The following is a 22666-nucleotide window of genomic DNA, read 5'->3' on the forward strand; positions in this document are numbered from 1 at the left end:
CTAAGAATTATACCCTTTAGGTCCACCCATGTTGTACAGTCAACTAATATTTGACAGAGGAGCCTAGAATACTCACTGGAGAAAAGATAGTCTCTTCAATAAATGGTGTTGGGAAAATTGGATATTCACATGCAAAATAATGAAATTAGACCCCTCACAAAAATTAACCCAAAATTAATTAAAGACTTAATTGTAAGACCTGAAACCATAAAACTCCTAGAAGAAAATTTCTTGACATTGGTCTTGGTAATGATTTTTGTATATGATACCTACAGCATAAGCAACAAAAGCAAAAACAAACAAGTGAGACTATGTCAAATTAAAAGGCAATCAAATGTTAAAACTTCCAGTTATAGGATAAATAAGTTCTGTGGATGTAATGTACAGCATGGTGACTATAGTTATTTGAAAGTTACTAAGAGAATAGATCTTAAAAGTTTGCATCACAAGAAAAAAATTGTGTGGTGAAGTGACAGATATTAACTAAACATAGTATAGTAATCATTTCAAGATATATATAATAGTTATGTATATAATCATGTATATATATGTAAATAATTATGTTGTACACCTTAAACTTACACAATGTTATATCAGTTACATCTCAATAAAATGGGAAAAAAGATAACAAAGAGATCAAGCATGATTAATTTAGTCTAGATTTGCACCCAATTTTGTTTAGCTAGCAAATAGGTTCTCTGTTTAGCTCCCTCAGTGATATTCTTTTTCCTAGAGTTTGTGTTTTCAGCAAAGAGAAGGGATTCATAAACACAGTACCTGAATAAAGATACTTTGTAAGTTCAGAAAAATGAAAAAAATAAAAGACAAAGAAAACCTCTCCCTTGACCTCATAACTAATTCTAGCTAATGCCCTACTTCTCAGCTCCCTTTTTAGTTCTTTCTCTCATATTTTCATGGCTGGCTCTTAACCTTCACAACTCAATTTAAATGGCATGTCTGGATCCCCTACCCCAAATATAAAGGAGCCACCCACTGGATTCCTGTTACGTCAATTTAAATTCTCTGCAAGATGTCTTTTTTTTTTTTTTTCCTAAATCAGCATTAGATATTTTTCTTGTTTACTTGCTTAGTTAATATTTGCTTTTCATCACTGATTTTAAGCTTTTAGAAAGCAAGGAACTTGTTTGGCTCCTTCACTGTTGCATTCCCAGGACCCCGAACAGTGCCTAATATAGCAGGACAATATATTCATTGTCTTTATAGGCTCTAAGTGATCTACCCTTACTTTTCTGACCTTGTCTCCTACTACTTTCTTCTTAGCTCACTGTTCCACTCACAGTGAACTTGCTGTTCCTTCAACACGCCAAGCTAGTGGTGTTTGCACTTGTTATTCCTTCCCTGGGAAGGCTCTTCCCCCAGCCTTCCTCCACATTCTTTAGGTCTTTGCTCAAAAGTTACCTTCTCATTTAAGCCTTCTCTATTTGAGAATTTAAAATTGCATCTCCTAACTCTCTGCCTCTTTCCTTGCTTAATTTTTCTCTATAGCACTTACCAGTGTTTAATATACTACATAATTTACTATTTACTTTATTGCCTGTTCACCTCTACCCCTCATGAAGTCTCTGTTGAATCCTCAAAGCCTAAAAGAGTATCTAGCACAAAACAGCAAATATTTCTTAAATGAATGGATTTGTGAAATTAATGTATAAATGAATATCAGATGTGAAATCCTTGGGACGTGTAAGATATCATAATGGGTAATAAAATTATTTATGTCAACAAACAGTCTTAGCGGTATTCAGGCTTATACTTCTCACATCCCTGGCACCGAGTCCTGCACACAATAGGCGCCCCAAAAAAGCTTGTTTGAAGTTGATAGCTGGGGGTGTGGGTGGGCAGTTTACGACGAGAAACACCAGCTGGCCCCGCCCCGGCCCCGCCTGGTCCCTCCCCTTCCCGCGGCGGCCCCGCCCCCGCATGGTGAATTCCTTATAGGCGAGTGACGTCAGGCCGTTTGTTGTCATTGGCGGCTCCCAAGATGGCGTCCATCATGGAAGGGCCGCTGAGTAAATGGACTAACGTGATGAAGGGCTGGCAGTACCGTTGGTTTGTGCTGGACTACAATGCAGGGCTGCTCTCCTATTACACGGTGAGACCTCGGGGGGCAAAGCTCCGAGTGCCTCGGCGGTCTCTATCTCTGAGGGGGGACGGGCTTTTTGGTAGCCGGGTAAAGGTTGCTAAACTGGGGGTGCCGCCGTACGAGAGGGTTCCCTCGTGGGGGAAGGTTTTACGTCCAGGATAGCCAATGAGGGTGAAGAAGATGCTGGCGCAGCCAATAAGCTGGCAGTGGCTGTCTGATTTATGGGTTAGGGGCGAGCCGCGTTCCTTTTTTAGGGTCTGGTATTAATCTGTGGTGGGATCCAGCGCAGATATAGATGAGTGAGGGTGATCGTAGCCATGATTTAAAGTGTCAGGTCGCGCAGTCCACGAGGTTCTCCCCACATTGTCATGAACTTGACATTGGCCCCTCCAGGGCCTGTAGACGGCCGCGCCCCTTAGCTTCCTTCCAGGGATTAGAGAGCTCTGCCTTCTCGGAGCAGCGGTCAGACAAGCTTAGCCAGGTCCTAAGGTAACTGGCTCTCCCGCAACCCGAAGCCGAAATCCCTCCTGTCTGCCCAAATTGAGTGTTTCTTTCATGGGATGCACTCTTCTGCGAGAGGCGAGCCTAACCGACACCTTAACTTTTGAAGCCAAGGACTTCCAACACAGGAGCCTCTTGTTAACGAAGAGAATGGCTAGTGCGGTGTGTCCTGAAAGTTGTGCTCTGGGGAGGGCTGAGTTCAGGGCTTCACTGTCGTTAAACGCGGATCAGTGCCCATGGGCAAGTGCACGAATTGCCACGAATCTGTCTATCCCTTCTACACCTACAGCATTAGAAACGGAAGGTGGGTGGTATTAGAGAAATTACTTCCAAAGTTACTGTCTTTGAATGGTGTATAGTTAATAATAGCCAATGAAAGGGAGGAAACCACTTAAAAGGACAAAATAGAATCCTTTGAAATCTTCAGAAAATAATAAAAGAAAAAATATCATTATAGAGGAAGGGTTAATGTGAGAAGTGGGGACATTAGTATTTATTTTTCATTTAAAAATATTTATTGAACTCCCACTATATATTAATTATTACTGCTTTGGACTAGGTGTGTGTGCACACACGTGGATATTCACCATTTTTCCCCCCCCTCTGGAGCTTATATTCTAGTTTAGTGATTCCTATAATTCATTTTACAGTAACTATGCAAGGTAGGTATTTTACAGTTTTGGAATCTGAGGCTCCAGGCTTTTAAGTTATTTGCTAGATCACAAAGCTAGCAGTAAGTGGTGTAATCAGGATTACAAATTTCTTGGCTTTCTGACTATTTTCACTGCACTTCACTTTCACCTCAGGGAGGAGAAAAGTGCAAGCTGTAAGTTACTAAAGGCAAGTCTGCAGAAGTAAAAAAAAAAAAATAACTTTCAGCATCCTTTAACTATCAACTTCCTTGCTCTATATACTTTTTTAATGGGAGGAAAAGACCAAACCTGAATGAGATTTAAACCCATCATTCAAGATTATCTTTAGGTAGCCATGAAAGTGAGGCAACTGAACATTATACTGAAAATTCTGGGATAATGAAATCCCATGGCTTAGATGCATCTAAAGTAATGTTGGGTTTCAGTAGATGTGATAATCAGAAAATCCCATGGACCTTTCTAGCCTATTCAAGGTAATTTCAATAAGCGGCACTATGGAATTAAGTTAACTCTACAAATCCTAAATTCTAAATTCTAGGCCTGTACTGGAGCCCTAGCTAGGGTTCTTAGGAACTCTTAGCCCAGACAGAACCTTCCTTCTTCCTGTTTTTCTTCCTTTAATGTATCCTTTACTGCCTCCCTGCCCTTTTAGTTTTTGAATACCTTGATAGATCCTTGCCTTACTGGCTAAACACACTTTTCTTTTTTTCCATATACTCCCCTGCCTGCCACTTAATTTCTCCCTTCTGAGACCACACTCTATAAAACATCATCATTGCCAGCTGAAGGAGGTATCATATTTCTTACTAATAGATATTTTAGAAGGCTTCCCCCCCCCCCCTTTTCTAGTTCTTTGGTGTTAAAACATTTGCTTGTAGAGAAACAGCAGAGAAGTATAAAGTAAAATGATCTTGTGAAAATAAAATGATACCTAATCCCAAATTAGAGGAGGTCCAGCAAAGATGGGAAGAGGATAGGTAATCACTTAAAGACTAAGTAGGAGACACATTGAATGTTGTCAATGACTTCTATACACTTGGACATTGTTTTAGTACATTAGGATTTGGGAGGATTAGAAGGTACAGTTTAGTGCATGTGGCTGATAACTTGGAGCTGCATCTTCCAGGAAGAGTATCTGAATCAGTTACATAGCCTTTTAAGCAGAGTGATAAATAGCAAGTCACTCTGTTCCTTGTTTCCAGAATCATTTAGGCTCTGGTCCGGCTCTATGGTTGGAGATCTGTTCCAGGGTGGCCATGAAAACCCTGAACTAAAGTAGATTGGCATTGGTTTAGAGTTGTCCTGTACTGAAAATTGATTATTGGGATAATCTCAGTGTTGGGTTAGAGTCACTGGGATTGCCATGGACTGAATAGATTTACCTAAACTTCACCTCAGTCTGAATCTTTTTCTCTGGGCCTGGGTCTAGACCTAGACCTAGACCTATTGTTCTCTGGGAATGGATGGTCTTTTTACTTTACCTTTCTTTTATTTTCATAATCTGTGAATTTTCTGTTTTTGAAGAAGAACTTCATGCAGTGTTGCTCTGTCCAATACAGGAACAGAGAAACTGATTATCTCTTCTAGGAAAGTAGATTTAGGCAGTCCTTTCAGCTCTAGTTCAGTATCTTAATTATTAGAAACAATATAATGTAGTTCATTCAGTAAGCAATTAATAGGGATTGTATTGTATATGATGGAGATACAGAAGGTGAGAGAGTCTTTCTACCTAGAAACTTACAATCCAGCAGCAGACACCTAAACATAATTTCAAAAAAATATGATAAATTTCAAAACAATATGATAAATTCTACAATGGCAATAAGAATAGAGTGCTGTGGGAACATTGCCTAGAAAAGGTGAGGGAGACATTTGAGCTGAGATTTACAGGATAAAGGAAGAAAAGAAGAAGGGCATTTCAGGCAAGGGGAAATATGCACAAAATGGGAAACTTGAGAACATAAAGGTGCATTAAGAAGACACTGAGAATTTCTGAGCAGCTCTAGTGTAAAGATGTGTAAGGGAGATAACAGGAGATTGAGTGCAGAAGGCATTTGGAGCCATAGATCAGGCCTGGAGATGGAGATCTGTAAAATTATAGCATATAAATTATTATTATGTATTTTTATTGGATGAGATACCCAGAAAGGGCTAAGGTATAAATTTGGGAACACTGTGAACAGCCAACAATTTATGTGAATCATGATCACAAAAGAAGCTGAGAAAGGAAGAAAAATTGAGGGAGTTATAGATAAGTGAGGAGTTGGAAGGTTAGAAAGTGAAAGTCATGTCTTTTGTAAATTTATGATATGTTTATTGAGAACCTACTGTGTGCCAGGCAGTATGCTAGGCAGAGGCGTTAAAATAGTAAATAAAATGGAAATAATCCATGGTTTCATGATACCTAGAATCTACTGGGGGATACAGCAAGTAAGATCTATGATAGGGGACATAGGATGTTTGGGGGCTATATAGGTAGGTTGCTTGACTCAGTCTTGAAGGGTTAGAAAAGGTTTGCTGTGACCTGAATGAGTAGAGGCTAGCCATGTGAGCAGAGAGAGAGAACTGCTTGAGATGGAATAAATGTTTTTGGAGCAGACAAGAGTAAGGAGTTTGAGAGTTCTAGAGTTTGGTCTGTGAGATGGACAGCAGTGACATGAGCTGGAGAGGGAGGCAGGGGCTAGATAATGAAATGCTTTCTTAGCCTTCATGGTAAACCATGCTAAGGATTTTGAACTTTACCCCCAGGGCAGTGGAAAGTCATTTAAGTGTTGTGAGCACTTTTTATTACAGAAAAACTTTTATTATAGGGGCACCTGGGTGGCTCAGTCGGTTAAGCATCTGGCTTCAGCTCAGGTCATGATCTCACGGTTCATGGATTTGAGCCCCACGTCGTGCTCTGCACTGACAGCTCAGAGCCTGGAGCCTGCTTCAGATTCTGTGTCTCCTTCTCTCTCTGCACCTCACCCTCTTGTGCTCTGTCTCTCTCTGTCTCTCAAAAATAAATGTTAAAAAAAATAAAAAATACATAAAAGATGATAGTAAAATGGATTCCTGTCATCCAGCATGTACAGTTATCAACATATGGCCAATTTAGTTTTGTTAATATTTCCACCACCCTTTCTTCCCAATTGGATTATTTTATTTTATTTTTATTTAATATTTTAGAGAGAGAGAGAGCTTACGAGTGGGGAGAGGGGCAGAGGGAGAGAGAATCTTAAGCAGGCTTCATGCTCCCACAACCCTGGGATCATAATCTGAGCTGAAATGAAGAATCAACCATGCAACCAACTGAGCCACCCCAGGCGCCCCCACCCCCCCTTGGATTATTTTAAAGTAGATCCCAGATAGACTGTATGTCATTTCATTTGTGAATATTTTAGATGTACTACTAAAAGTTAAGGTCTCTCTCTTTGAAAAAAATGTTATCACAATAGCATTATTAAAACTGAATAATACTAACATGTGCCTGGGTGGCTCAGTTGGTTAAGCCTTTCTTTCATCTCAGGTCATGACCTCACGGTTTGTGAGTTTGAGCCCCGAGTTGGGCTCTGCACTGACAAGTGTGGAGCCTGCTTGGGATTCTCTCTTTCTCCCTCTCTCTCTGCCCCTCCGCCATTCTCTTTCAAAATAAATAAACATTAAAAAAGCCAAAATAGGGGCGCCTGGGTGGCTCAGTCGGTTAAGTGTCCGACTTCGGCTCAGGTCACGATCTCACAGTTGGTGAGTTCGAGCCCCGCGTCGGGCTCTGTGCTGACAGCTCAGAGCCTGGAGCCTGCTTCACATTCCGTGTCTCCCTCTCTCTCTGCCCCTTCCCTGCTCATGCTGTGTCTCTCTCTGTCTCAAAAATAAATAAACATTAAAAAAAAATTTAAAAAAAAGCCAAAATAATAATTTACTAATATCAGATATCCAGTCATATTCAATTTCCTTGGTTGTCTCAAGCATCTCTCCCTCACTAGTAGGTTTGAGTCAGGATTCTGAATAAGATCCACACATAAAATTGCATCTCTCTTTTAGTTTATAGGTCCTCCTTCCCTCTTTTTTTTCTTTGCCACTTATTTGTTGAAGAAACCAGATCATTTATTCTGTAGAGTTTTCTACATTCTGGATTTCACTGCAATGTTCTGTGGTATGTTTAAACATGTTCCTTTGTTGTCTGTATTTCCTGTAATACAGGAACTGTATAAACTGATAATTAGAGCTAGAAGCTTAATCAGATCCATTTTTTTTTCTTTTGGGTGAGAATTCTTCATAGGTGGAACATATTATATCAAGTGGCACATGATGTCTGATTGTCTTTATGATTTTAAAATTGATCAGTGGGGGGGTGCCTGGGTGGCTCAGTCGGTTAAGCATCTGACTTCTGCCCAGGTCATGATCTCACTGCTCATGAGTTGGAGCCCCGCGTTGGACTCTGTGCTGACAGCTCACAGCTTGGAGCCTACTTCAGATTCTGTCTCCATCTCTCTGCCCCTCCCCAGCTCGTGCTCTGTCTCTTTCTCTTTCTCTCTCAAATATAAATAAACAAAATTGATCAGTAGGTATAGATGAAATTTGTATTTTTTAAAGAATACTGTCATTACAGAGAAATAATTGGGTCATATTGACAGGACTTAGTGATTGGATGTGAACAAAATTGCAGGAGTTGTCTGATGAAATCCAAGTTTTTGGTTTCACATAGATGAATGATGATAGGGAAGACAAACAGGTTCGGGGAAAGATTGCTTTAGGGCATGTTGAAATTGACATAAAGATGTCCAATAGTATGGAATTTAGGAAAAAATCTGGATTACAGATCTATATTAGCTTTATACATGGAGAATTGAGAGAGTGAGTGAGAATAATTAAATAGGATGCTGAGAGACACCATTGGATTAGTTCTCTATTGCTTTGTAACAAATTACCCCAGAACTTAGTAATTTAAACTAACAAATATTATCATAGTTTCTGTGGCCCAGTACTTTGGGAGTGACTTAGCTGTGTGGCTCTGGCTCAGGGTCTCAAGAAGTTGCAGTCAAGACGTTGGCTGGGATTGTAGTCCTGTGAATGGCTTGATGGGAGCTGGAGGATCTGCTTCCAGGATGACTCACTCTCACATCAGTTGGCAGAAGGCCTCAGTCCTTACTGGCTGTTAGAAGGTGGCCTCAGTTCATCACCAGTTAGCCTCTCCAGACTAGACTAGTGTCATCATGACAGGGTTTATGGTTTCACTCAGAGGGAATGATCAAAGTAAAAGCAACAAGGAACTTCAGTGCCTTTTATGTCTTAGTCTGAGAATTCTGCCTTATTTTATTCATTAGAAATGAATCCTACAGTTTAGCTCACACTCATGGGATGGGAATTACAGGCATGGGGAGGGCAATTAGGCTCTACCTTTAGAAACGAGTGTCAAAGAATTTGTGGCCAGATTTAAAAAAATTATTTTTTAATGTTTATTTTTGAGAGAGAGAGAGAGAGACAGAATGCAAGTGGGGGGTGGGGGCAGAGAGAGAGGGAGACACAGAATCTGAAGCAGGCTCCAAGCTCTGAGCTGTCAGCACAGAGCCTGACGCGGAGCTTGAACCCACAAACCGTGAGATCATGACCTGAGCCAAAGTCGGCTGCTTACCCGACTGAACCACCCAGGTGCCCCTGTGGACAGATTTTTAAGTCACAATCACATTCAAGGGATTGGCAGAGAAAAAAAAAAAAAAACTGTAATAGGAAAGTGACAAGGGACAGCTAGAGATACAAGAAAAACCAGAACACTGGCAGTCAAAGTGGGAATCGTGAGTTGGCTTAAATGTGGTTGAGAGGATTGAATAGGTGAAGTCTAAAAATATCCATTGAATTGATCAATTTGGACATACAGATGCCCTTAGTGAGAGCAGTTTCTGTGGGGTGGTAGTTGTGGAAGGAAGGCCGATTGGAGTGGTTTAAAGAGTAAATAAGGTATAAGAAGTAGAAAAAGTGAGTGCACGTTACTCAAGATACTTCATTTTGAAAGAGGCAGAGAGGAATATGGAATTCAGGGGGAGGGCTTCTACGATAGGGGTTGGCTTAAATGTTGTAGAGACAGGAATCAAGGTCCATATTAAAAATGAGGGTACAGTGAGGACTTAAGAAGTATAGTAAAGCTTTAGATCAGTGGCCTTGGGACCTGGAAAAAGGAATAGCTAGAGACACATTGAAGGTTAATCAGATTGTTTGAGAAACTAGTTGGGAGTATAAAATATAATTTGTTTCATCATTACCCCAAAATGTTTAACTCTCTTTCTTGATTTGCATTGTTTTTATAACATTTTGGAGAGAAAGTTAGAAACAATGAATTAGTAAGTTACCAGAGCCACCCAAGGTATTATTTGCAAAAAGAATCATTAGAAAAATCATGTGTTCTTTGCTATTACTTGCTGCCTGGAAGAGACTCATAATGATATTGCATTTCAGAACCACTGGTAGTTGAAACACATTCAAGTGTTATTCGGCAGTCCTTAGCATTGTTTTGGAGGATGATCAAAATTTTGAAAAGCTTAAGAATATGTGTTTTTCCTGCAAAGATGTAGAAGAGGTAGTGTCAGATTCTCCTAGGAAGATACCAGCACCACTCCCATCAAACAAAAGTGAATTTATACTTTTCTAAATAAACTGTTCTTGACAGTTTTTATTAAGCTTAAATGGTATGTATTAGAAATCCAAAACTAATAAAGTAGCTTTTGAATTGTAAAAGGAACAAGGGGCGCCTGGGTGGCTCAGTGGTTAAATGTCTGACTGTTGGTTTCAGCTCGGGTCATGATCTCACGGTTCATGGGTTCTAGCCCCATGTCAAAGTCTGTACTGACAGTACAGAACCTGCTTGGGATTCTCTCTCTGCCCCTATCCTGCTGGCTCTCTCTCTCTCAAAAGAGATAAACTTAAAACAATAGTAAAATAAATAAAAGGAACAGAACAAAAATTGGATTTAATCTAAATGTCCTGAAAAGAAAACAAAGAAAGCTCATAAAATGGTAAGTGGTATCAGTGTGAAGAAGTATATGGAAATTTTATATCTTTTGCTTTCTTGAATACTCTACTCAGCCTTGATTTTTTTCCCTGTTTTAATATCCTTGAAACTTGCTCATTTAATTCTTTGGGGATTTAATCATTTCACATTTGTTATCATTAGCTAGTCGTATCTAGAGTACATTCTTTATCTGTACAAGTTTGTAAACTCTTCAATGGCAGTACTGAGCATTGTAATCTTCAAGCCTTACACTGTGGCACATTGTTGTTGTAGTGAATGTAATGTCCAGGGCCCTTAAAACTTGGCTTAGAGATGAGATTCAGAAGGCTGTTTTGGAATTGTTTTTTACACAACCTTGTAAATTTTGCAGATTGTACTAATAGCAAATATGTACGTTTTCATGCTTTATGTAAAGCCTTGTATCAACAACAGTGGCTTTTGTTTAATTATCTAGAGCCTGTAGAAATGTGTGGATCTTGTGCTTAGTTTGTTCCATCAGACAAGCAGTCAGCTCTTGCTTCTGTTGTAAGCAGTTTTGTTGATGGTAATAATTTGTGGAAGGACAGAAAATAGAGTTGTTCTCAAACATGCCACTCCTGTATGTGGCAATTGTGATAGGGTTAGATTTTCAAATAATTACATAATTCCAATCAAAGGTAGAACAGTACACAAGTGATTTAGATTAATAATTTAATTCCTTTTATTTCTTATAGAGAAAGGCAAACAAATGGCCAGTCCACTTATTTATTTTCCTTCTCACTTTATCATGAAGGATTCTCTTCATAGACTAGTTCCTTAAAAAAAGGGAATTTACTTTTTTTTTTTTTTTTTGCAAAAGTTAAGTTTACAAGGTACATGGAATCATACGAATGGAATTATATTCAAGGGAAGTGTTTTGAGGTATTCATAATTTTTTTAATTTCCCATTCACATGACAATGTTAAGATTATTATGAAAGTTGATTTTGTTTCCTGGAGTTTTGTTCACATTAAGCCTTCATGCTAAGATTGTCTACTCATTTCATTTCTTGCATTTTATTTTAGCATTACTGCTATAGCACAGGCGGGTGGATAAAATATTGGGTGAATATTTGCTTTGTCACTCTGCCAGATGTCTCTACATTCTCTCAACCCTTCTCTTTCCTCCATTATTCAGAGAAGGTCCCATGCTTCCGAGACAATGGAATACATTTAGTGGGAATACTTTCAACATCGTGTACACATGTAACTACCTTGTTACTATACCTGCTTTCCTGCAAACCCTTGCCTGCATCTGTCCCCATCTGAGTGGAAGAGGTAATCCTTGGGTGTTCTGATTTCAATCTGCTCACAAATTTTCATAGGACCTCAGTCTGTAGATTTTCTCCTTCATCTGCTTTTTCTCTACTCCCTTTCTCTCATGTAACTTCAACTTCCTTTTTATGTATGGACTTTTGTGATTTCTCTTTTTTCTTTTTCTAAGTTTATTTATTTATTTTTTAATTTACATTTTTTTTAATGTTTATTCATTTTTTGAGAGAGTGAGAGTGGGGAGGGGCAGATAGAGAGGGAGACACTGAATCCAAAGCAGGCTCCAGGCTCTGTGCTGACAGCTCAGAGCCCAATGTAGGGCCCAAACCCACCAACAGGGAGATCATGACCTGAGCCAAAGTCGGGTGCTTAACTGACTGAGCTACCCAGGCGCTCCAGTTTATTTATTTATTTGAGAGAGAGTGAGTACTAGCAGAGGGAGAGGGAGAGAGAGAGAAAGAGAGAGAGAGAGAGAGAGAGAGAGAGAGAGAGAGAATCCCAAGCAGTCTCTGTGCTGTCAATACAGTGCTTGTGTATTGAGATTGAGTGGCCTCAATCTCATGAATCATGAGATTATGCGTGACCTGAGCCAAAATCAAGAGTCAGACATGTAAGCCACTGAAGCCACCCAGGGCTGCTTTTGTGGTTTATTTTTAAGAATATTTATTTTGCAATATGACAATTAAACATCTTTGTTGTTGGGGTGCCTGGGTGGCTCAGTGGGTTAAGCATTCAACTTCGGCTCAGGTCATGATCTCAAGGTGCGAGTTCAAGCCCTGTCTGTATCTGGCTCTGTGCTGACAGCACAGAGCCTGGATCCTGCTTCAGATTCTGTGTCTCCCTCTTTCTCTGTCCCTCCCCCATGCATTCTCTCCCATGTGCTCTCTCTCTCTCAAAAATAAATAAATGTTAAAAACATAAAAAAATCTGTGTTGTAACAATTTCATGTGGACATTTTGAGTAAATCTTTGGGTTGCCTGTTGCTTTTTGTTCTGTTTGGTGTGTGTGTGTGTGTGTGTGTGTGTGTGTGTGTGTGTGTTGACAGTTTTACTGGGGTAGTAACTCACATACCATCTATTTGAAGGATACAGGTAAATGGTTTTTAATATATTCATAGAATTGTGTAACCATTTCCACAGTCAATTTTAGAAAATTTTCATCACTCCCCAAATAAACACTGTTTCCATTATATTCGTACCAGTATTTCACCCCAGCATAGGCAACCACTAATCTACTTTTGGTCTCTATAGATTTGCCTATTTTGTACATTTCCTTTACTAGACTCCTATTATAAAACTATTCCTTAAATAATTCTAACATGGCTTCTTTCATTTAGTTTTCAAGATTCATCTATATTATAGCACATATCAGTACTTTTTACTGCTGAATAGTCTGTTGTATGAGTATTACACAATTGTATTTATCCATTCATCAGTTAATAGATATTTGAGTTGTTTCCACTTTTTTTTGGCTACTGTGATTAATGCTACTATGAACATTTGTGTACATAAGTTTTGGTGTGGACATATGTTTTCATTTCTCTTAGATATCTAAGAGTGGAATTGCTAGGCCATATGATGACTCTATGTTTAACCTTATGAGGAATTGACAGTCTGTTTTTTAAATTTTTTTTTTTTTAATGTTTATTTATTTTTGAGACAGAGGGAGACAGAGCATGAACAGGGGAGGGTCAGAGAGAGGGAGACACAGAATCTGAAACAGGCTCCAGGCTCTGAGCCATCAGCCCAGAGCCCGACACGGGGCTCAAACTCACGGACCGCGAGATCGTGACCTGAGCTGAAGTCGGACGCTTAACCGACTGAGCCACCCAGGCGCCCCGACAGTCTGTTTTTTAAAGCAGCGACACCATTTTACATTCCCACCAGAGGTATAAGGGTTCCAATTTCTCTATATCCTTGCCAATATTGTCATTATCTATCATTTCGGTTATAGCCATCCTAAGTGGGTGTAAAGTAGTATATTATTAAGGTTTTCATTTGTGTTTCTCTGATGGCTATTGATGTTGAACATCTTTTCATATGCTTATTGACCATTTGTATATCTTTTCTAGAGGAATATCTATTCAGATCCTTTGCTAATTTTTAGATTGTGTTACTTGTCTTTTTTATTAAGTTGTAAGACTTTTTTTTTAATGTATTCTAGATACAAGTCCCTTATTACATACATGATTTACAAATATTTTCTCCTTTTTTTTTTCTTGATGGCATTCTCTGAAGCACAAAAATTTTTAAATTTGATTATGTCTAATTTAACTTTAACTTTTGTTGCTTGTGCTTTTGGTGACAAGAAACCATTGCTTAGAGGTGCCTGGCTTGCTCCGATGGTAGAGCACAACTCTCGATCTCAGGGTTGAGTTCAAGCCCCACGTTGGGTGCAGAGCCTACCTAAAAAAAACCCCAAAAAACCAAACCCGTTGCTTGATCTAAGGTCACAAAGGTTTATACCTGTGTTCTTCTAAGAGTTTCATAGTTTAAGCTCTTATGTTTAGGTCTTTGATTCATTTTGAATTAATTTTTGTATGTGGTGTCAGCTAAGGGTCCTATTCTTTTTCTTAGATTTTATATTCTTTTTAATTTTTTTATTCTTTTGTGTATGGATATCCAGTTATAATAACATCAATTATTGAAAAGACTTTTTTTTTCTTGTCACCGTGTTGAAAATCAATTGACCATAAGCATGCAGTTTTATTTCTGAACTCACAGTTCTACTCCATTTATCTTTATGTCTGTCCTTATATCGGTGTCACACTGTTTCAATTATTATAGCTTTGGGGTTTTTTTAAATTTTAAAAAGTTTACTTATTTTTTTTGAGAGAGAGGGTATGCACCCATGAACGGAGGAGGGGCAGAGAGAGAGGAAGAGAGAGAGAATCCCAAGTAGGCTCCACATTGTCAGCATGGAGACCGACTCGGGGCTTGAACCCACAAACTGTGAGATCATGATCTGAGTTGAAATCAAGAGTTGGATACTTAGTTAACTGAACCACCCAGGTGACTCTCAATTGTTATTTATAGCTTTGTAATAAGTTTTGAAATTGAGAAGTATGACTTTCAGCTTTTTTTTTTTTTTTTAAGATTGTTTTGTCTGTTTTGGGTTCTTGAAATTTCCATCTGAACTTTAGGACCTACTGACTTTTTTATTAACAAATTGACATGGTCATATTTCTCTCAAGTAGAAAAATGTCTCTTCTAATGCTGTGTCTCCCTGGAAATACATCCTAACCTCTCAAACCTGTGGAAAGTTTCTACGTTGTATCTCTTTATCCATCTTATATTTACTCTGCAGCAGTCTTTACCTCCAGATTTTACTGAAAGTCCTAGCAAAGGTCTCCAGGAGCTTTGCTCCTAGCAAAGCTAGCAAAACTCCATAGCTTTGTTGCTAAACCCAATAGGTACTTCTTCATAATTAATTTTTTTTTAATCGTCAAGAAATTTTTAATATAATTCATTAACAAATGAAAAATTATAAATCACGTGATTTTATTATATGATAACATTGACATTTTTTATATAAAATTTATTGTCAAATTGGTTTCCACACAACACCCAGTGCTCATCCCAACAGGTGCCCTCTTCAATGCCCATCACCCACTTTCCCCTCCCTCCCACCCCCATCAACCTTCAGTTTGTTCTCAGTATTTAAAAGTCTCTTATGGTTTTTTACCTCCTTCCCTCTCTGTAACTTTTTTTTCCCCTCCTTCCTCCCCCTGGTCTTCTGTTGAGTTTCTTAGGATCCACATATGAATGAAAACATATGGTATCTGTCTTTCTCTGCCTAACTTATTTCACTTAGCATAACACTCTCCAGTTCCATCCACATTGCTACAAATGGCCAGGTTTCACTCTTTTTCATTGCCAAGTAGTATTCCATTGTGTATGTAAACCACAATTTCTTTATCCATTCGTCAGTTGATGAGCATTTAGGCTCTTTCCATTATTTGGCTATTGTTGAGAGTGCTGCTATAAACATTGGGGTACAAGTGCCCCTATGCATCAGTACTCCTGTATCCCTTGGGTAAATTCCTAGCAGTGCTATTGCTGGGTCATAGGGTAGATCTATTTTAATTTTTTGAGGAACCTCCACACTGTTTTCCAGAGCAGCCACACCAGTTTGCATTCCCACCAACAGTGCAAGAGGGTTCCCATTTCTCCACATCCTCTCCAGCATCTATAGTCTCCTGATTTATTCATTTTAGCCACTCTGACTAGAGTGAGGTGGTATCTCAGTGTGGTTGTGATTTGTATTTCCCTGATGAGGAGTGACGTTGAGCATGTTTTCATGTACCTGTTGGCCATCTAGATGTCTTCTTTAGAGAAGTGTCTATTCATATCTTCTGCCCATTTCTTCACTGGATTATTTGTTTTTTTGGGTGTGGAGTCTGGTGAGTTCTTTATAGATTTTGGATACTAGCCCTTTATCCAGTATGTCATTTGCAAATATCTTTTCCCATTCCATCGGTTGCCTTTTACTTTTGTTGATTGTTTCCTTTGCAGTGCAGAAGCTTTTTATCTTGATTAGGTCCCAATAGTTCATTTTTGGTTTTAATTTCCTTGCCTTTGGGGATGTGTCAAGTAAGAAATTGCTGTGGCTGAGGTCAGAGAGGTTTTTTCCTGCTTTCTCCTCTAGGGTTTTGATGGTTTCCTGTCTCACATGCAGGTCCTTCTTCCATTTTGAGTTTATCTTTGTGAATGGTGTAGGAAAGTGGTCTAGTTTCATTCTTCTGCATGTTGCTGTCCGGTTCTCTCAACACCATTTATTAAAGAGACTGTCTTTTTCCCATTGGATATTCTTTCCTGCTTTGTCAAAGATGAGTTGGCCATACTTTTGTGGGTCCAATTCTGGGGTCTCTATTCTATTCCATTGGTCTATGTGTCTGTGTTTGTGCCAATACCATGCTGTCTTGATGATTACAGCTTTGTAGTAGAGGCTAAAGTCTGGGATTGTGATGCCTCCTGCTTTGGTTTTCTTCAATATTACTTTAGCTATTTGGGGTCTTTTGTGGTTCTATACAAATTTCAGGATTGCTTGTTCTAGCTTCGAGAAGAATGCTGGTGCAATTTTGATTGGGATTGCATTGAATGTGTAGATAGCTTTGGGTAATATTGACATTTTAACAGTATTCTTCCAGTCCACAAGCACAGAATATTTTTCCATTTCTTTGTATCTTCGTCAGTTTCTTTTATAAGCTTTCTATAGTTTTCAGCATACAGATCTTTTACATCTTTGGTTAGGTTTATTCCTAGGTATTTTATGATTCTTGGTGCAATTGTGAATGGGATCAGTTTATTTGTCTTTCTGTTGCTTCATTATTAGCGTATAAGAATGCAACTGATTTCTGTACATTAATTTTGTATCCTGCGAGTTTGCTGAATTCATGTATCAGTTCTAGCAGACTTTTGGTGGAGTCTGTCGGGTTTTCCATGTATAGTATCATGTCATCTGCAAAAAGTGAAAGCTTGACTTCATCTTTGCCAATTTTGATGTCTTTAATTTCCTTTGGTTGTCTGATTGCTGATGCTAGAACTTCCAACACTATGTTAAACAACAGCGGTGAGAGTGGACATCCCTGTCATGTTCCTGATCTCAGGGGGAAAGATCTCAGTTTTTCCCCATTGAGGATGATGTTAGCTGTGGGCTTTTCATAAATGGCTTTTATGATGTTTAAGTATGTTCCTCCTATCCCGACTTTCTCGAGGGTTTTTATTAAGAAAGGATGCTGAATATTGTCAGATGCTTTTTCTGTATCGATTGACAGGATCATATGGTTCTTACCTTTTCTTTTATTAATGTGATGTATCACATTGATTGATTTGTGAATGTTGAACCAGCCCTGAAGCCCCAGAATGAGTCCCACTTGATCATGGTGAATAGTTCTTTTTATATGCTGTTGAATTCGATTTGCTAGTATCTTATTGAGAATTTTTGCATCCATATTCATCAGGGATATTGACTTGTATTTCTCTCTCTTTTTTTTTTTTTTTTTTTTTTGCTGGGTCTCTGTCTGGTTTAGGAATCAAAGTAATTCTGGCTTCATAGGATGAGTCTGGAAATTTTCCTTCCCTTTCTATTTTTTGGAACAGCTTGAGAAGGATAGGTATTATCTCTGCTTTAAATGTCTGGTAGAATTCCCCAGGGAAGCCATCTGGTCCTGGACTCTTATTTGTTGGGAGATTTTTGATAATTGATTCAATTTCTTTGCTGGTTATGGGTCTGTTCAAGTTTTCTATTTCTTCCTGTTTGAGTTTTGGAAGTGTGTGGGTGTTTAGGAATTTGTCCATTTCTTCCAGGTTGTCCAGGTTGTTGGCATATAATTTTTCATAGTATTCCCTGATAATTGCTTGTATTTCTGAGGGATTGGTTGTAATAATTCCATTTTCATTTGTGATTTTATCTATTTGGATCATCTCCCTTTTCTTTTTGAGAAGCCTGGCTAGAGGTTTATCAATTTTGTTTATTTTTTCAAAAAACGAACTCTTGGTTTCATTGATCTGCTCTACTGTTTTTTTAGATTCTTCTATATTATTTATTTCTGCTCTGATGTTTATTATTTCTCTTCTGCTGGGTTTGGGGTGTCTTTGCTGTTCTGCTTCTATTTCCTTTAGGTGTGCTGTTAGATTTTGTATTTGGGATTTTTCTTGTTTCTTGAGACAGGCCTGGATTACAATGTATATTCCTCTCAGGACTGCCTTCGCTGCATCCCAAAGTGTTTGGATTATTGTATTTTCATTTGCATTTGTTTCCATATATTTTTTAATTTCTTCTCTAATTGCCTGGTTGACCCACTCATTCTTTAGTAGAGTGTTCTTTAACCTCCATGCTTTTGGAGGTTTTCCGGACTTTTTCCTGTGGTTAATTTCAAGTTTCATAGTGTTGTGGTCTGAAAGTGTGCATGGTATGATCTCAGTTCTTTTATACTTATTAGGGGCTGTTTTGTGGCCCAATATGTGATCTATCTTGGAGAATGTTCCATGTGCACTCGAGAAGAAAGTATATTCTGTTGCTTTGGGATGCAGAGTTCTAAATATATCTGTCAAGTTCATCTGATCCAATATATCATTCAGGGCCCTTGTTTCTTTGTTTATTCTCTGTCTAAATGTTCTATCCATTGCTTTAAGTGGAGTTTTAAAGTCTTCTGCAATTACCACATTCTTATCCATAAGGTTGCTTACGTTTGTGATTAAGTGTTTTATATATTTGGGAGCTTCCGAATTTGGTGCATAGACATTTATAATTGTTAGCTCTTCCTGATGGATAGACCCTATAATTATTATATAATGCCCTTCTTCATCTCATGTTACAGCCTTTAATGTAAAGTCTAGTTTGTCTGATATAAGTATGGCTACCCCAGCTTTCTTTTGACTTCCAGTAGCATGGTAGATACTTCACTATCCCCTCACTTTCAATCTGAAGGTGTCCTCCTCAGGTCTAAAATGAGTCTCTTGTAGACAGTAAGTAGATGGGTCTTGTTTTTTTATCCATTCTGATACCCTTGTCTTTCGGTTGAGCACTTAGTCCATTTACATTCAGTGCTATCATGGAAAGATATGTGTTTAGAGTCATTGTGATATCTGTAGGTTTCATGCTTGTAGTGGTGTCTCTGGTACTTTGTGGTCCTTGCAAAATTTCACTCAGAGTCCCCCTTAGGATCTCTTGTAGGGCTGGTTTAGGGGTGATGAATTCCTTCAGTTTTTGTTTGTTTGGAAAAACCTTTATCTCACTTTCTATTCTGAATGACAGACTTGCTGGGTAAAGGATTCTTGGCTGCATATTTTTTTTTGTTCATCACATTGAAGATTTCCAGCCATTCCTTTCTGGTCTGCCAAGTTTCAGTAGATAGGTCTGCTGCTACCCTTATGTGTCTACCTTTGTATGTTAAGGCTCATTTATCCCTAGCTGCTTTCAGAATTCTCTCTTCATCCTTGTATTTTGCCAGTTTCACTATGATATGTCGTGTCAAAGATCGATTCAAGTTACGTCTGAAGGGAGTTCTCTGTGCTTCTTGGATTTCAATGCCTGTTTCCTTCCCCAGATCAGGGAAGTTCTCAGCTATGATTTGTTCAAGTACAGCTTCTGCCCCTTTTTCTCTCTCTTCTTCTTCTGGAATTCCTGTGATACAGATATTGTTCCGTTTGATTGCATCACTTAGTTCTTTAATTCTCCCCTTGTACTCCTGGATTTTTTTATCTCTTTCTCTCAGCTTCCTCTTTTTCCATAACTTTATCCTCTTATTCACCTATTCTCTCCTCTGCCTCTTCAATCCGTGGTGTAGCTGCCTCCGTTTTATTTTGCACCACATTTATAGCATTTTTTAATTCATCATGACTAGTTTTTAGTCCCTTGATCTCTGTAGCAATAGATTCTCTGCTGTCCTCTATGCTTTTTTCAAGACCAGCGATTAATTTTATGACTATTATTCTAAATTCTTGTTATGTTATATTGCTTAAATTGGTTTTGATCAATTTGTTAGCTGTTGCTACTTCCTGGAATACCTTTTGAGGAGAATTCTTCCGGTTCATCATTTTGGCTAGTTTTCTGTCCCTTATCTGTTTTAAAAGCTTGTTGTGTGCTCTGCACCTGTGAGCATTGCTATATTAAAGGAGGGTCATACATTGTCCAGAGCCTGGCCCTTCAGGAGGTGTTTTTTGGGGGTTGTTACTTGCTCTCTGTTGTTGTGACTTTGGTTATTTTATTACCCTACTCATAGTAATATTTCGGACCCTCCACCAGATGTGCTCTGATTTGTTCCTTGGAGTAGCCCTGTAAAGGAAAACAAATAGACAAACAGGAGACAAAAACATACTAACGTACAAGCCAATAACACAAACAGACAAATAAACAAAAACCTAAAGACTAAAAACAAAAACCCAAAAACACAGACTACAAGTAAAGAAGAGGGTGGAGGCGGTGCTGATGGAAGAGCACATACAAAGAAAGAAATGACGGTGGGGGAGGGGGGAGAAAAAATAAACTTTGATTAGGCAGAGACTAAATGGCTCAATCCAGAGAGAGAGAAAGGAGAATAAAGAAGGAGGCTGGGAAAACTAAACGAAGATCAAAGTTACCCAGACTGAGAAACTATATAGCTTGATTATTTCAGAGAGAGAGAAAGGAGTGTAAAGAAGGAGGCGTAGAACATTTATCAAGACAATGGATTAAATATGTTTGTTTAGATAGACCAATAACCAGAGTAACCAGCCTAGGAGAGGGAAGAGATAATGGGGAGAACCGGGGGGGGGGGGGGGGGGGGGGGGGGCGGGCAGAGTATATCTAAATATCCAGAATTGACCTAGAGTTAATCCAGGCAATGCTGTATCACTTGTCGGTAGTAGATGTCTGCAGGGTCTGTGCTGCTCGGGTGGATATGCAGTTACCCAGTGCAGAGGGGCCTGGTTTGGCTTTATCTGGACCCACCTCCACTATGGGCCCCTGGAGTGATCCCTGAGGCCCCATCTTGGTGGTGGTGGGGAAATGGTGATCCCCCAGTCTCTTCTCCACGGAGAGCCGTGCCGGTGGACTCAGTTTGAGTTGTCCTCACTGTGCCGTGGGTGCAGACAGGGCGGTCCTTCTTGCTCCAACTCCCCTGACCCTGTGCTTGGCTAGGATTCAAAGTCCCGCTCCGTGCACTCTGGCACTGGGGAAGCGCCTCTCTGTGCGGCCCGATATGTGGTCCCGGCTGGCTTTGTCTGTGCCTCCGCACTTCAGGGAGGACAGCCTTCTCCTACTTCAGCCTGAAAGCCGCCGTCCTCCCCGGCCCGAGCCCCAGGGATGGTGGACGCAGGCAGGCTTTGTCTTCTCCCACAGCACTCCAGAGAGACGGCTGCCTTTTTCTCCTGCAGACCGTGCCCTCTGCCTAGCCACTGCGCCCCGGGGGGTGGCGGATGCAGGCAGGTTCTGTACTATCGCTCAGCCCTCCAGGGAGGGAACCACTTTCTCCAACTGAGGACTGAGCCTCTGACCTACCACCACACCCAGGGCTGGCTCCCCTCCTCCCCAGGTGCGCAAACAGGGAGCCAGCCCCAGTCCGAAGAAAGCCCCACAGTTAGAGATTGGATCCCTCTCAGTCTCAGTCTGAGGTCTTTCTCCTGTCTAGATATGGTCCTGCACTTTCCTGCATTTCCCTAGCTGCTCTTTCTCTTCCCTTTGTCTCTCTGCAGAAGGGGGGGGGGGGGTCCCTCCCCCTGTGCCCACACAGCCTTTTTTTTTGGTTTTAATCTCCCTCAGTTCACAGTTACCCATCTATCTTTTTTTCCAGCTTTCCCATTTTCTTCCTAGTAGATTCAGTCTCTTTTCCTCCCAGGCTCTGGTGTTCAAAGTCCTTTGGCTTCTACACTTCTTTGAGAGACATGGGAAGTATGGATTCTGCCTACTTCTCCCTTCACATTTAATTTTAATAGCACTGTCTCTGCAGAGTTTGGCAACATAATTTCTTTCTTTCTTTCTCTTTCTTTTTTCAAGAGAGAGATAGTGTGAGCCACGGAGGGGCAGAGAGAGAGAGAGGGAGACACAGAATCTGAAACAGGCTCCAGGCTCAGAGCTTTCAGCACAGAGCCGGATGTGGGGCTCGAACTCCTGAACTGTGAGATCATGACCTGAGCTGAAGTCGGACGCTTAACCGACTGAGCCACGCAGGTGCCCCTAATTCCTCTTTTTTTTAAAGCTTTAAAACAACAGTTTTATTATTCTAAAAATAAGAGATGACACTTAAAAAAAAAAAATTGAAACAGTATGGAAAAGTATATACAATAGAAGGAAGAAAAGTTCCATCTGAAATTCCTCTGTGTTTTGAAGAGTAACTTTTCCTAAAAACAGTTCATGCTTAAATATACATGTATGTATATTTTACATAATTAGATCATTTTATACATGATATTCTACAACTTACATTTTAGTAAAATTTTTGTATATAGTTTAGTATTGCATTTCTTCAAGTAGCAAAATGAACAAAGGGTGTAATTTTTCCTTCATTTTTACTTACTTACTGAGATAATGAGATGTCAGTTATCTGACTTTGGGAGATTAAGAGTCCTATGCTGTTTCATGCTGAAGGGAAGGTATAATAATCTGCATTATCTCCCATGGTTTTGCTCAGTTGGGTAATAATCAGCTTACTTAGTTAAGG

At 39.5% G+C, this 22666-nt stretch overlaps 1 protein-coding gene across 6 annotated transcripts in view; it reads left to right on the forward strand.

Annotated features, from left to right (window-relative positions):
• The first annotated feature begins 1988 nt into the window (after positions 1 to 1988).
• The window catches only part of OSBPL9 (oxysterol binding protein like 9), a 191071-nt gene continuing 170393 nt past the window's right edge, over positions 1989 to 22666 (forward strand). For 5 of the 6 annotated variants that reach the window (XM_042951287.1, XM_042951291.1, XM_042951288.1 and 2 more), the window contains exon 1: positions 1989 to 2110. In XM_042951287.1, the coding sequence (XP_042807221.1) occupies positions 2000 to 2110 (111 nt within the window). In that variant the 5' untranslated portion in view covers positions 1989 to 1999. The remainder of the gene's footprint in view (positions 2111 to 22666) is intronic. The other variant, XM_042951293.1, reaches the window with a different exon arrangement.

This window comes from Panthera leo, chromosome C1 (assembly GCF_018350215.1).
Source record: "Panthera leo isolate Ple1 chromosome C1, P.leo_Ple1_pat1.1, whole genome shotgun sequence".
NCBI lineage: Eukaryota > Metazoa > Chordata > Mammalia > Carnivora > Felidae > Panthera > Panthera leo.